General features: G+C 32.3%; 1 protein-coding gene across 2 annotated transcripts; it reads right to left on the reverse strand.

The window, feature by feature from the left end:
* Window positions 1–711: 711 nt before the first annotated feature.
* On the reverse strand, window positions 712–8,184 carry LOC145577556 (leucine--tRNA ligase, chloroplastic/mitochondrial-like). 2 transcript variants are annotated; one of them, XM_081635043.1, is made up of 20 exons: window positions 7,728–8,184; window positions 6,864–7,008; window positions 6,697–6,753; window positions 6,349–6,468; window positions 6,163–6,267; window positions 5,819–6,042; window positions 5,660–5,726; window positions 5,421–5,575; window positions 4,994–5,258; window positions 4,646–4,840; window positions 4,367–4,446; window positions 4,117–4,179; window positions 3,921–4,002; window positions 3,562–3,639; window positions 3,389–3,490; window positions 3,068–3,240; window positions 2,768–2,945; window positions 2,416–2,493; window positions 1,992–2,123; window positions 712–1,434 (listed from the first exon to the last, which is right to left on the reverse strand). In XM_081635043.1, exons 1-20 carry the CDS (start codon window positions 8,114–8,116, stop codon window positions 1,192–1,194), a joined length of 2,931 nt encoding a protein of 976 aa, XP_081491169.1. In that variant the 5' UTR covers window positions 8,117–8,184; the 3' UTR covers window positions 712–1,191. The 2 variants fall into 2 exon arrangements, with proteins under 2 accessions (XP_081491169.1, XP_081491170.1); XM_081635044.1 differs by lacking the exon at window positions 7,728–8,184 and having other exon boundaries at window positions 6,697–6,749; window positions 6,864–6,997.
* Between the last annotated feature and the right edge of the window lie 6,544 nt (window positions 8,185–14,728).

Below are 14,728 nucleotides of genomic sequence, written 5' to 3' on the forward strand. Positions count from 1 at the left end.
TTGACATCACTCATTTATTTGATAAATGTACCCCGTGCAACATATTGATCAATTGAAGGGGCTAAGGTTATCAATTTCAAAACAATGCTGACCCAATAAAATAGGCACATTTGTTCATGAAGTTGTCCAAGTAAAAGGAATTTAGACCTCCAAAAGAGAGAATAAAGGCATCAAAGATTGTGTGAATGCTTGTATAAATAAGGTTGTCAATGACAATGTTTTATAAAACGGTGCCGTCCCACGTGGAGATCACTAATTAGAACAGTAGGATTATAGACTATATCATTACCTAATTAATTTAGTCATAAAGGAGTAGCATTGAATCCAGAGTGTATTAGTGTGTGTTTAACCTAATAATAATCTTAACCCTTTTTTGACTTTTCTATGGATACATTTTGAGAGTGTTACCAGAATTTCTCCTACTTTTAACTTGGAAAAACCCAAAATGTATGTGTAAATATGGAGTGGTCCATCAGTCAAATTCAAGATTGTGAAAATAGTCTATTTCTCCATCCGAAAATAATAATCACATATGCAATTTTTGAATATCCTAAAAAGCTTAGTCATATTTCATAAAATCGATTATACAGAGTATATATCAATAAAATGAAGTAGGGAAGAGAAATCTATGGAAAACAAACAAGATTTTATAAGATATTTCGAGGAAATCATAGATAATATTTAATTATAAAGGTTGAGACAAGGACAAGGTGAGTACAAGTTCATGATGGAGGCATATATCTCGTTAAAGCAATACATATATTATAGTTTTTTATACATAAAATGTAAAACGACAGTTATATCTAGACGAGAAATTTTAAGATTATTCATAACATATACACGTAATACGAAGTAATAATTATACACAAATGAATCGAAATATATAATAGCTCAGCATTTGTATTGTGTTAGAACTGGAAAAGGAGAAAACTTTTGAGTGAAGAAAAAAAAGGCCTTTTCATAGATATGCTTCTAACTCACCATTTGCAGTTAGAGAACACATCATGCAGAATCTACTCAGAAGCAACAATCCCAGTAAACAAATCTACTCAGAAAGAAAAATTGATGAGATCATACTGCATTCCTGTGATATAGTGAGTTAAGCTTCAGACTGGCTTCGTAATTCTGGAATGTGATGCACTTGTACTCCAACTGAGAAGAAAATTTCAACAAAGGCCGAGGAAAAGGGGTTCATCGCTGACCAACCTTGGCGTTTTCAGGAACCACGATCACATTCAAGATCTTACCAGGAACGAAGATCTTCTTTTTGATGGTTTTCCCATCAATATACTTTGACAGCTTTTCGTCTGTGGAGGCTAATCTGAAAGCTTCATCTTCAGTACATGTTTCTTCTACTTGTATGGTTCCTCGTGTCTTTCCATTAACTTGAACGGGGAGGACTATTATGGAGTCTTTCAAATACGCTGGATTAGCCTAGAATCAAGAACTTTCACAAGTAAGAATTTAGAAGAGCTAGTATCTGTTCACAGCTAGCTTTGTTTAATTAGGGGCCATGTATAAGTCTGAAGCACCCCAGTTTACGCTAAGCACCTCTATAGCATGGAATTTCATGAAGAAATTACCAGGAAAAGTACCTTGTACAATGAATTCTTTGGCTATCATAAGCAAATAAGGTGCAATAAACCATGCAAAATGCAAGTTGTGAAGCATAATACTTCGTAGTTGCTATGAATTTGAAAAGAATAGTATTCCTTCCGTCTCTAAATAAAAAAAAAAAAAAAGAAACATTAAGATACCAAGACTGTCCTTTCTCTGTTTTAATTTGTACATCTTCACTACACCAATATGGAAAAATTCCAAGTTCAACTAACTAGTTTCCAAAATTGACTAATATTAGGACAGCCTAAATTAACTCTGGCCTATTACTAAAGATGTAGGGAGCATTGATCATTATGTGCATCATAGTTGCAAGTAACAATGTACAGAGTATATAATTTTGAAAACTGAAGACAAGGGAAGACTTGATTTACCTTTGGGAAAGGCTCATATGCAAGTGAATTTGACTTTCCAAGGCGAAACCAGAGTTCCTCAGCCATATGAGGTGCATATGGTGATAGCAGCAGAACAAATGCCTCAAAGATTGACCTTGGATGTCGGTCCCACTAATAAGAAGAAAACAATTTAAGTCATGAAAAGGCAATAACAATCATAAATTTAACTCAACATACATCATGCTTGAGATACTATTGTTTGAAATTGGATCAAACCCATCAGAACCACTTTTTTTAGGTTAGGTCAGATAAATTTTGGTTCATAGAAACAAGGTGAATTTTACTTATCACATAAACGACATCCAATCCTAAATGTTAAACTCAAAGATTTTCCACCAAAGTTCCAGAAAGAAACAGATATATGCTCACAGGAAAGAAGGGCGAGGAAGTAAACAGGTCAAACCTTGTATGCTGCATTAATGAACTCCATCATTGCCGAAATACCAGTGTTAAACCGGGTTGATTCAATTTCCTCAGTGACCTACATGAAAGCCAATAGTGCCAGTGACTACTTCATACGATTAAACGAGTTTTTTAGCCATTATCATATAGATTTCATGAGACCAGCAAACAAATGAAACTCAGCTTATAGAGTAATTGGAATAATATCATTTTTTAATATGTATTGCATGTTTTTTTATTTTGACAACATATATTCCATTTTTATCTTTTAAACATGATTCTTCTGCACACTCCCATCAGAAATAAACTAATATATCCATCATTCCAAATTACAACAGAGAACAACTTTTGACCTTTTCAATGCATTTATGAAGCGAACGAAGTTGTTCTATGGTAGGATCTTCATCAACGGCAGTTGTTCCATCATTAAATGAACCATCAGATAGAGGTGAGCCCACAATTAGTCTCCATACTCTCCCCATAAATCGATAAACACCTTCGATTCCACTAGTATTCCATGGCTTTGAGTCTCTGAAATAATCAGAATGGATTTGCTAGTTAATACATAAACATTTTATCAATCCCCTTGTAAAATCCAGATTTTTGACAAATGATTAAAAAATGACTAAACAATTTCAGTGACTAAAACCAACCTTAATGGTCCCATGAACATCTCGTACAAGCGGAGTGAGTCAGCACCATATTCGGCAACCACGTCCTCTGGATTAATGACATTACCCTTGCTTTTACTCATTTTATAAGCTCGAGCAATAAGCCGAATACTTGGATTCTCTTTCAACACAAAAAATTCGCCTGACTTCAAAACCTTAACCCAAGCAAAGAGATTCTATCATATTCTGATTTTTTGAGGAATCAAATTACCAAAAAAAAAGAAAAAAAAAATGGCAATTATATTTTGATGAGATACTAAATTGATTAAGACGACTAGGTCTATGAATTCAAAAATCACATACTTTTTCCTCAGGAATTTGTTCTTGACAAAGATCACCAGACATGGTAGCTGAATCTGCAGATATAAAATTTCCATTTGTGTCCTTTAGTGCCGTATACTGGACCTGGAAATTTAGACATAAAAATAGTGAAACACTGGAGCAACATTATGTAATTAAACCACTGAAGTTCATACCTCTCCTAAGATAATTCCCTGGTTTATGACACACTTGAATGGTTCCTTTGTAGACACAACACCAATATCATAGAGAACCTGACAAATGAAGAAGATAAAGAGTTGCAATCAAATGACACAAGGACAGAATCAGATATGATACTTCAACAAAGGATGAAACCATTTCTTCAAGAAACTTGCAACACTTTCTACACCTCTTAGATATAAACGTATTATTTAAGTTAAATTGGATAATATTCTCAGATCGAAGTAGTATGAAAAGAACTTTATCAGCATCTAAAATTTCAAAACAGAATTCCCAAGGCTCAATATCTAAGAATCTCTTAAAGCATGAACTTAGCCAAAGAAAACCTTGACACCTTGTGCCAAAACCTCGCATAAAGTAAGTGAAGGACTGCATGCTCAGCACCACCAACATATACATCAACTGGGCCCCAATACCTGCATGGTTACAACTGCCAGAAGGTAAGGCCATGGAGTATTCTTCATGCAATTTAAAACATGCATTTTTTTAGATTATATTTTATTATGTACTACGTATTATAAACACCTGACCTTTCTTTTTCTTTGTTGACTAATTCCTTTGAATTTTCTGGATCCATAAATCTCAAATAATACCTGTAAATAGTACAAAAGGTTATACCAAAGAGTGAAAACATAACAGTAAAGTCACACTAGAATTTAACATTTTAAAATTTGCTACAACTGAAAGTCCTTTCATTGTTCTCTATGAATCATATAGAATGCCAACCAAATAAGAAGGCAGATAAAGAAAATAAGTGCAAAAAAAAAAAAGAGACATTACCAGCACGAGCCAGCCCACTGGGGCATGGTGTTTGTTTCTCTTCTGGCTGGCTTTCCTGATATTGGGTCTACTGTTTGTACCTGTTACAAATAAAAAAAGAGCTAATACCTATCAGGAATGTAAAAGCAGCAAAAGTGGCTGAGACTTGTTCATTTTATGTGGAGAAAATTTCACATGAATGAACAAAATTATAGTCCTACACAGACTATATTTTGCAAATCAAACAACTTACAAAAGGGAGACACATGATAAATTATATTAAGGCAAGTGAACTCATACCCAAGATGCCGCTTTGGATAATGGCGGATCACCTGTCCCAGTAGGAGTAAAATCATCCAACTCAGGAAGTGTCAAAGGTAATTCACTTTCAGGAAGAGAAACACTCTCACTGTTGTCATCCAAAAATATTACAGGTATAGGCTCCCCCCAATAGCGCTGCCTAGCAAAAAGCCAGTCTCTTAACTTATAGTTCACCTGAATAACAAGGCCGGATTACAAAAATTAAAAAGAAATCAAACATAAAATTTGTCTGTTTCAGCTTTCTCAGAAATGGTGACAGCTTTCCATTTATAACTACTACAAGTGACTAGGTGATCAAGTGATCAACTTTAGAGAAAGGGAACAAACCTTTTTCTTTCCATTTCTAGTTTCCTCAGCCCACTGAATTACTTTTGCAGAGGCTTCTTTGCTAGACAAGCCATTGATATCAAGCCCTGTTGCCGAACTGGATGAGTTCATGATAATACCATCTCCAGGATAAGCCTTACCTAGACTGCTGCCGTCTTCATCATCTGGCTTGACAACCCAATGAATTGGTATATCATACTTTGAAGCAAATTCATGGTCACGTGTATCATGCGCAGGAACAGCCATTATAGCTCCAGTACCATAGCTGCATAAACGACCATACATGGCAGCTAACAGCTAAGAATACAGATTAAAGTATATATAGCAACATTGATAAATGCACAACAAGATCCCCAACGACTGCAGTTATCACTGAAATTTAAGTGAGGCCTAAAAAATATATTATTGAAGGAAAACTCAGCCACACCTTCCTAGAACATAATCTGCCACCCATATGGGAATGGCCACTCCGTTGGCAGGGTTCTTTGCATAGCAACCAGTAAAGACTCCAGTTTTCTCCTTTTGGAGCTCAGTCCTCTCAAGGTCACTCTTTCTTGAGGCAAGCTCGTTATACTCCTCAACCTATTTTAAGAGTAATACAACTCAAACTTTAAATAACAAGTAGAAGCAGATATTTTTTTCAGATAGAGAATATAACAGGCATACATATTTGGCTTGGTCCGTGGATACTAGTGATTCCAACAAGGGATGCTCCGGTGCCAGCACAAGATAGCTGCAAATAAAAGATAGATCAATCCAAATGATGATAAATGCTTATAGTATATGATTAGAACAATGCTAGAGGGATAACTTCCGGATACATACGTTGCTCCAAAAATAGTATCTGGCCTTGTTGTATAAACAGTAATTCCAACCCCTCTTTCGTGTCCATCAACAGCAAGCACCGGAAATTCCAGCTCAGCCCCTTCTGACTTCCCTATCCAATTTCTTTGCATCTCCTTTAAACTTTCAGGCCAGTCAAGCTCTTCCAGATCATGAAGAAGGCGGTCTGCGTACTCAGTGATCCTGAGCATCCACTGCCTCATTGGCTGCTTGTAATAAACAATGATACTGAAATTATGAAAACATTCAAAGGAAATAGAAGTAAGACAACATAAGAAGCAAACACAAGCGAAACTTAGCATTCTAGACTTTTCTTTCCACTATACCTTTCGTATTACTGGATGACCCCCACGTTCACTGACACCGTCTATTACTTCCTCGTTTGCCAACACTGTGCCAAGAGCAGGGCACCAATTGACAGGAACTTCTGCCTGATAATCATAGTTACCCCATAAAAATCATCTTGTGGGAGGGGGCTATACATGTGTAAAAAGTTTTGGTATGACACTAACCTGATAGGCCAATCCTCTTTTCAGGAGCTGAAGAAATATCCATTGTGTCCATCTATAATATTCTGGTTCTGTTGTAGAGATTTCACGATCCCAATCATATGAGAAGCCCAATGATTTAAGCTAAAATGCAGCAAGCGTAAATAATGGAAGAGTTACAAACAGCTAAAGACAATGCATATTATCTAATAAACCTATTCTTGAGAATTTGCAGTGTTAGGCATCAAAATATTTAAGTCAACATTACATGCAACAACATTTGTTCCTTTCAGAGATAATTGATATATTTTCAGGTGACAAAACCCTGAACAGGTGTGGTTTCCAAAGTACGAATAAAGAAAAGTAACTGACCTGTGATCGAAAACGTCCAATATTCCTCATAGTTGTGATTTTAGGGTGGGTACCTGTCTGTCACACATTTAAGCTGATGACCATAATTTGTAACAAAAAGGTAATGTAAACTAACATGTGATAAACCATGTCCTAGGATTTAAAATAAAATCAAAATCAAAACATACATCAATAGCATACTGCTCCGCTGGCAACCCAAATGCATCCCATCCCATTGGATGCAAAACATTGAAACCCTGCATCCTTTTGAATCTGGCGAGAATATCTGTAGCTGTATATCCAAGTGGATGGCCAACATGTAACCCAGCTCCGCTGCAAAATGTAATATTGCTCCATGTAAAATTCAGCAGAAAATCAAGATGCAATATATTATGTCACAGGAATATTCATACATTGAAAGACAAAAGAAGTTATCTTGGTCCAAAAGAACTTTGCAAGAGGGAGGTTCAAACAGAAGCCAGTCATCCTGAGTAAGAAATTTAGTTCAATACCTAATAATACCATTAAGATAGCTAACCATTTATAATCTAAATTATTACAAGTGACATCAAATTTCTAACTAAGGAGATAGTTTATTAAGACAACTTGTCATTCAAATGTATGAGAAATTAAGTATTTCAAACAAAGATAAAGCAAGGAACGATAACAATCTACACCTTAATGAACAATATTACCAGCTAAAACCAACTACAACTATCAGTCTATTACACCAAGAAATGTCATCAGCATCAATCATTCTAATTTCTTTCCACATTATCAGAAAAGTGAAAAACAATTGTCAAAATGTAGTCTTGCACCCATGTCAATTAACAATTGTAAACTGCCAAATATGAAACAGTATGCTAATTAATTCAAATTTGAAGCTCGTCCCATTTCAATTAACAGTCCAAATTACAAATTTTGAACCTTCAAACAGTCAATTAACAGTGATAATGTAATAGGATCATTGCATTTACTAAAAGCATTTACACTGTAGCAAATTACGAAAAATTCTTACAAATTCAATAAAAAGATAAAGGAAAGGATTCTACCTGGGGTAAGGAAACATGTCGAGAACATAGTACTTAGGTTTAGAAGTATCAACATCATCTGGGGTTCTAAAAGTTTTATTATCCTCCCAAAATTTCTGCCATTTGGGCTCAATTTCATGAAATGGGTATGCCCTTTTAACTTGTTGCTCCTTAACTGTTTCTTTCTCCTCAAATTTAGCCAATCCACTTTTAATTTCACTACCTCTTCTTCTAATTCTACTTCTAAGCTTCAATTGAAGACTATTTTTACTACAAAAACCAAAATTAGTAGAAGAATTGAAGATGGGTTTATGAAAAAATTGATATTGAGGTGAAAAAAATGGTGGGTATTTTAGAGAAGATGTTTTAAAGTGATGAATTTGTAAAGGTAGTTGAAGATTTGTCTCCATTTTTTTGGGTGGAAGAAGGGTAGAGTTTCAAAGTAAGAAGATAATGCAACTTCGTTACATAGTTTGGTTTTTTATTGGCGGGCTTTACATTGAAAGTGTATGTATGTTCTTTCATAAAATGGGCTTTGGGACTTTGACATGAATTTGCTAAGTTTGTAGCCCAGTAATTGTGGAAGGAGGTGAAGCATTATGAACAGAAGTCCCGTTTGACGGTAGTGTTTTAGGTAGTACTTAGCGTTTGAATCAAGTTAAAACACTAGTAAGAAAAAATAAGTGTATTCGGTATGGTAGGATTCATGTAGCTGTTAAGTTTAGAATTAGCTTATTTAAGTAAAATTAGCTTATTTGACCAACATTAGCTTATTGACTACTAAATAAGCTAATTCAAGGTGTTTGGTGGGAAGCTTATTTAAAGAGCTTGTTCTACTAAATAAATTTTTTAAAAAAAATTTTAGGAGCTTTTTCAATTAGCTTATTCAATTCTTATGGTGAAATGACATTTATACCCCCATTTAATTAAAATTTTTATATGAACTATCTACCCCACAATTAGCTTATTGGTCATTTCACATAATCAATCAGTTTTCAACAATTTGCAATCTATCAAACACTTTTCTACAATAAGCTAATAAAATAAGTTAGTCAAATCAGTTAATACAGTCAGTTAGTTAAATCAGCTAACATAATCAGTTTCAGTTTTCAGTTTTCAACTTTTCCCCAAACACGGCTATAACTTTTGTCAAACATTAATAATATTAGCGTTTGAAAGGTAGCAGGTAGCATTTGAAAATTTTGTTTACTTAAAAATGTTATGCATGTATTTTTATTGATTTTAACATTTCAACCGCTATTTTTGTCAAACACTCATACTATTAAACGCTACAACCTTTTTCCACTACTAATTAATAGCTATTCGCTACTCTAACAAATACCTTCTACTCGATCGCTAAAAGCTACCTACTACCATTAATTTTGCCATACAGGACCAAAGTTGGAAAATTGACGAAAGCAATCTTAAATCCCCAATTATCATACGATAGTAATATATAAGTAGATTGTAGTTTATAGAATGAGAAGTTTAGTCCAAATGTGATGGATTTCTAGGACAAATTTGACATAGTTTACAACTACAAAGTGTATTAATTTGGGAACTTTATTAGTAGCAGCATGATGGTCACCAGAACTTAAAAAACATGATTTATATGAAAGTGTTGATATAATAAGGACTAAGGCCTGTTCTTTTTAGCTTATTTTCAGTTCAGTTTTTAATTTCCTTCTCTTATAAAATATTCAATTTAGTTCAGTTCAGTTCCTAATTTTCTTTTCTCATAAAATATTCAGTTCACTTTAATTCAATTCAGCTCCAATAAGTTCAGTTCAGTTCAGCTTAGTTCATTAAATCTGAACTGAATTTAAGCCGATCATAACAAGCCCTTTATATATGCTAACTTTTGATACAGAGTTTCGATTTGCTCTGAAGTGCTACAAATATGCAACTAAGTTACTAGATTCATGCATCCTTACGAACCTAGCTTTTAACCTTTCACCACATATCAGATCTGAAAGCCAACAAATGTTAACGCTTCTGTCTTTTTTTTCTTTTTTTCTTTTGTGTGTGTGTTTAAAGACCATATGTGCTAGTGATGAGAATTGATAACAAAATCCTCTTAAACTAGGAGAGAAACTAAAACCATCTAGACCATTCCTCACTCTCAAATGCTTGCATCATACGTGAACTCAGTAACAAATTAACACCCACACATCTTCAAACAAAATATCTAACAAAAACCTAACATTGATATTATAAAGTGATTATGAAGTAAAGTAAGAGTTTAAATTTTGGAAAAATAGATTTAAGTAGGGAAAAAAAAACAAAAGTTGTTTATCGGATAAGGTAATCATTAACTTTAAAATGATACTTAATAACCATACTCAATAACAAATTATCGGAACGGATACCCAAATCGTTATGGTTATCAAATCGGATTCCCTAATTTTCGAAACGGTTAAGGATCAGGTTTTCGGATTTTCAGTTATTTTGCTCGGCCCTTACTACAAGCAATAGCAGGCAAAGGTCATATCTAGAGCCAGTCATATCAAAGTAATTGTTAATAGTATTAGTGCTTGATAAAAGTAACTATATAAGCTTTTATACATATATACATACATATATACCATTCGCTCTTAAATACTCTCAATAATTTGGTTACGTCACTATGTATATATTTCCTATGTGTTTTTAGTGACACGTTTTGATTCTTTTAAATCTTAATCTTACTTACAAAATGAAATTACACGAGAAATTAAATTTCTTTTCACAAAATAGGAGAACTTAATACCTAGGTATTTGAAACTTCCTATGAAAATTTTCACTTCCTGTAGTTTACAAAGACCTTTTAGAATTTTTTAAGAAACCAAATTACATGAAAAATTAAATTTCCAAAAAAATTGCAATTCTTACTTTCAATCAACCAATCTTTAAAAACCTACGGTCAAAATTAAGTTGAATAGTTGTTTGGTTGACAACTTGACACACAAAATATGAGAAGTTAATTACTTCGTACCAAGCTCTTTTTAATCCATCAAAATCCATGGGAATTTTTAATTTTCACATTGCCAACCAAATAAATTTAGGAAATTCCTATGAATTTTATTAGGAAAATAATGAAATGCAATTTTCCCAAATGAGCCTTTAGTACTTTTGCTATTTTCCCAAGTATTATTCACTTGTATTTAACATGGTCTCTTAAAGCATTCACACTAATAAGGAGAATTGTCCTTATTATCTCTTTACCCACTTTCTCACTCTTCTTGCCCATTTATCCTCAAGAGTAAATTTTTTTATCTCATCAATGCTTAAAAAAAAAAAAAAAAAAAAAAAAAAAAAAAAAAAAAACTCGCTACTATCTCTTCTACTTTTTCCTGTACCCCACCACAATACACATTACCTTTTTTATTTTCTCTAATTATTTTTTTAATAATCTATACTTATATATTAAAAAGCGTTCCTAATACAGAATATGTTCCACGTGTTAACTTTTTTCAAGTTCGACATGTCAGCAATATGCGCCACATGTCATTATAAACACGACATGTCACTTTCACATGTATTAGGTTTGCATCTAAAAAATGCTTATAACAAGAGTTAAACTCAAGACCAACAAGTCATAAGTTAAGAGTCTTACCATCTTAGCCATTTATTAATTGTGTTTTTTTATCCAATAAAATTATAATTAACTTAAATAAGTTAATTTGTGTCTTATTATACTATTTGTTTCCGTTATGTAATGATTGAGTTGACAACTAAAAAATATTTATAGCAAGACTTAAACTCAAAACCAACAAGTCATACTATCTAAATAGTCGAATTTAATTATCAAATTAAACAAGTACAGACTAACAACCAGGGGCATCGCCCGAGCCACACACTAGTTATTTATATTAAAAAGATACACTGTTCAAGCAAAAAAAACGTATATCAATGTTATTGTGGAATTATTTCCCCCACGAGGAAATTATTTCTTCTCATTAGTGTAGGTTATTTTTTTTTTTATACCCTTATTTCTTCTCATATACACTTTTCTTCTCATTGGTGTGAGTGCTCTTATGTACTACTTTGACCATCAATATAATTTCTCTAACTATAAATTAGGAAAATTTATACAAAGATGATATATTGAAAATTCATAACAATACGAATTTAATTAGACCCAACTTGATGACTTTTTTTTCCTACTCCGTAATATGTACACAATTAAACCTGATAAAATTTTAACCTAGAAATACGTAAGTAGCATATGAATATTGTAAAGGTATAACTTGTTCACAAGTTTTGTATATGGTTGATCACTGGGTTACTTAATCGATTAGAAATTATTTGATTAAGGATTACTCGATCGATTATGATTACTCGATCGATTAGGATTACTCAATCGATCACGATTACCCGTTTAATAATTTGGGGTATTCAGCCGATCATACGGAAAACACTACGTGTTAAATATTTTGAAACATATATAGAGTAATAAACCAAAGGGAGTAAAATTTTGTCAAATAATTCCAGTTGCTTCCCACTACACGTTCTTTATTTGGATGGTTACCGAAATCCCCGTGATTTTTATACGAAGAAGTCGGTGAGATTCCTCTATTGAAATAAGTGGTTGCTTGATCTTATCAAATTAAAGTTTTAGCTTTGGATGCTTGTCGCTCAATGTTAGTTTGATGCAAAAAGACTAAAAAGCATGGTTGATGTGACATACACTTGTCATATTTATGGGAATATTCATTACTTGACAAAGGGTAATCTTGTCTTTTTACTATTAAAACCCTAAAGTTATCATTGCTTTTGGGTATAAATAGGTTGAAATAAACAATTTTCTTGAAGGTTTGTTGAAAGAGATGGAAGGTGGCTCTAGATCTATGAGAAAGCAATTGAGAAACATAGGATTTGGGTTGTTTTTGTGGAGAGTTGTAAGTTCTTCCTCTTATTTGTATTTGTATTTGTGATTGAGAATTGAAATAATCATGAGGTTATTATGATTTTTCAACAGATCTATATTACTTTTTTTTTTTTTTTTAAATATGAAATTTTATTTATGAAATTGGTTGTGTATGTTGTATGATTAGATCTAAGGGAAAGATATAGAAAAGCATTGGATTTGAACCTATTCCAATATTCTTTTTATTTTTTACAAGATTGAATCAATTTTTATTTAATTTGTTGTCTTTGATTTGTTAAGTCATCTATAGATTTGATGTGGAATGTTTTTAGTTATACTTGATCAAGCCATGATTAACTTAATGGAAGTGTTCAAAGTTTTAATTATGTTTAATTGTGTATAATAAAAAAAATATTATCAAATTTGATCTTATGAATTGTCAATACATCAACTTTATATGCTTTCTCCATCACACTTATTGACGCATAACTTTAACCATCAATAACTTTAGTTTTCTGTAATTAAAAATTACTACCTCCATTAACATTTACTTGCAACTTCGGGGTATTATTTTAGAGACATAATTCCAAAGTTGCAAGTAAATGTTAACAGAGGTAGTATAATAGTTATACTACCTCCGTTTCAAATATATGAAACGGAGGAAGTATATTGTAACACATTACAATAATTTTCTTACATAAATGCGAAATTAATAGTCATATAACTTGTTAATTACTATCTTATACTGCCTCCGTTAAATATTAGTTGTAACTTTGGAATATTTTATACTCCTTCCATTCTGTTCTTTACGTTTTCATTTTAAGTTTCCTTTTTATTCTTTACATTTAATATTTTTTATAAATTTTAGACAAAATTACCCTTGTTTCACAATTTAAATACTCAAATATCCTTACTTTTCCATTTATTCTTTACATTTGTACTTTTAGTACTATTTTAATGGTTTTCTAATACTCATCCCTCTCTCTTTCTTTTCTTTCTTACTTTCTTCACCCCACAGGTACAATATTCTTTTTTAAAAGTAAAATTATTCCAATATACCTTTACTTTACACAAGTTTTTAATAACCGCGCATAATTCCAAACAAAAAAAAAAATAAAAAAATAAAAAGGAATGGAGGGAGTATCACACAAATAATACCCAAAATTACAACTAATATTTAATGGAGATAGTAGTAATTATTTAGACGCATCTATTGAGATCCCACATAACCATAATTTTCCTATTCCTAGTCATAGTTATGCACTGTGAGTAATGTACTTTAGTATTGTTTTGATTACTACTATGATACTATTTAGCTAATAATATATATTAGTGATACTCTAAGATAGTTTTATGATAATTTGATATTATATAAGATCAGAAAAGTTTAGTTATAGTAGAGTTTTATATTGTTTAGTTTTATCTTTTGTAAACTATAAATATGGTCTTTATAGACAAATGGTAAATGATTTTATTTTGAATTCAAGAATTAGGTTGTGCAAATGATTTTGAACCTATGCCAATCTAGATTTCTTACCATTAGTTGGAATTTGATATTATATAGGATTAGAAAAGTTTAGTTATATTAGAGCAATATATTGTTTAGCTTATGTTTTGTAAACTAACAAATGGTAAATGATTTTCTTTTGGCTTCAAGAATTAGGTTGTGCAAATGATTTTGAATCTATGGGCCTGTTCATATTTACTGAGCTGAACTGAACTGAATTGATTGGAACTGAACTGAACTAATTGGAACTGAACTGAACTGAATTGAGCTGAAATGAATATTTTATGTGAGAGGGAAATTAAGAGCTGAACTGAACTGATTGGAACTGAACTGAACTGGTTGGAGCTGAACTGAACTGAAATTAAGTAAATGTGAACAGGCCCTATGTCAATCTAGTTTTCTTACCATTATTTCATCCAAAACCTTTCTTTTATTTTATATTCTTTTATTAATCTTTTTCATCATATTTAAGTTTTATAAGGCGATAGCATTTTAGGTTGTAGTTAGCATGCTCACAATAATTGGTTTTTATTGTTTTATTAATACCCTGAGTTGGTAGCTTTCAATTTTGACCGATTTTTTTTTTATTTAATATTTCCTGCCTTAAAAAGGAAACATGCTGCGATTGCTCCCATGGATCAAATAACACCCCAAGAGATCATTTGA

Source organism: Chenopodium album, chromosome 14 (assembly GCF_948465745.1).
Source record: "Chenopodium album chromosome 14, dcCheAlbu1.1, whole genome shotgun sequence".
In the NCBI taxonomy this organism is placed as follows: Eukaryota; Viridiplantae; Streptophyta; class Magnoliopsida; order Caryophyllales; family Amaranthaceae; genus Chenopodium; species Chenopodium album.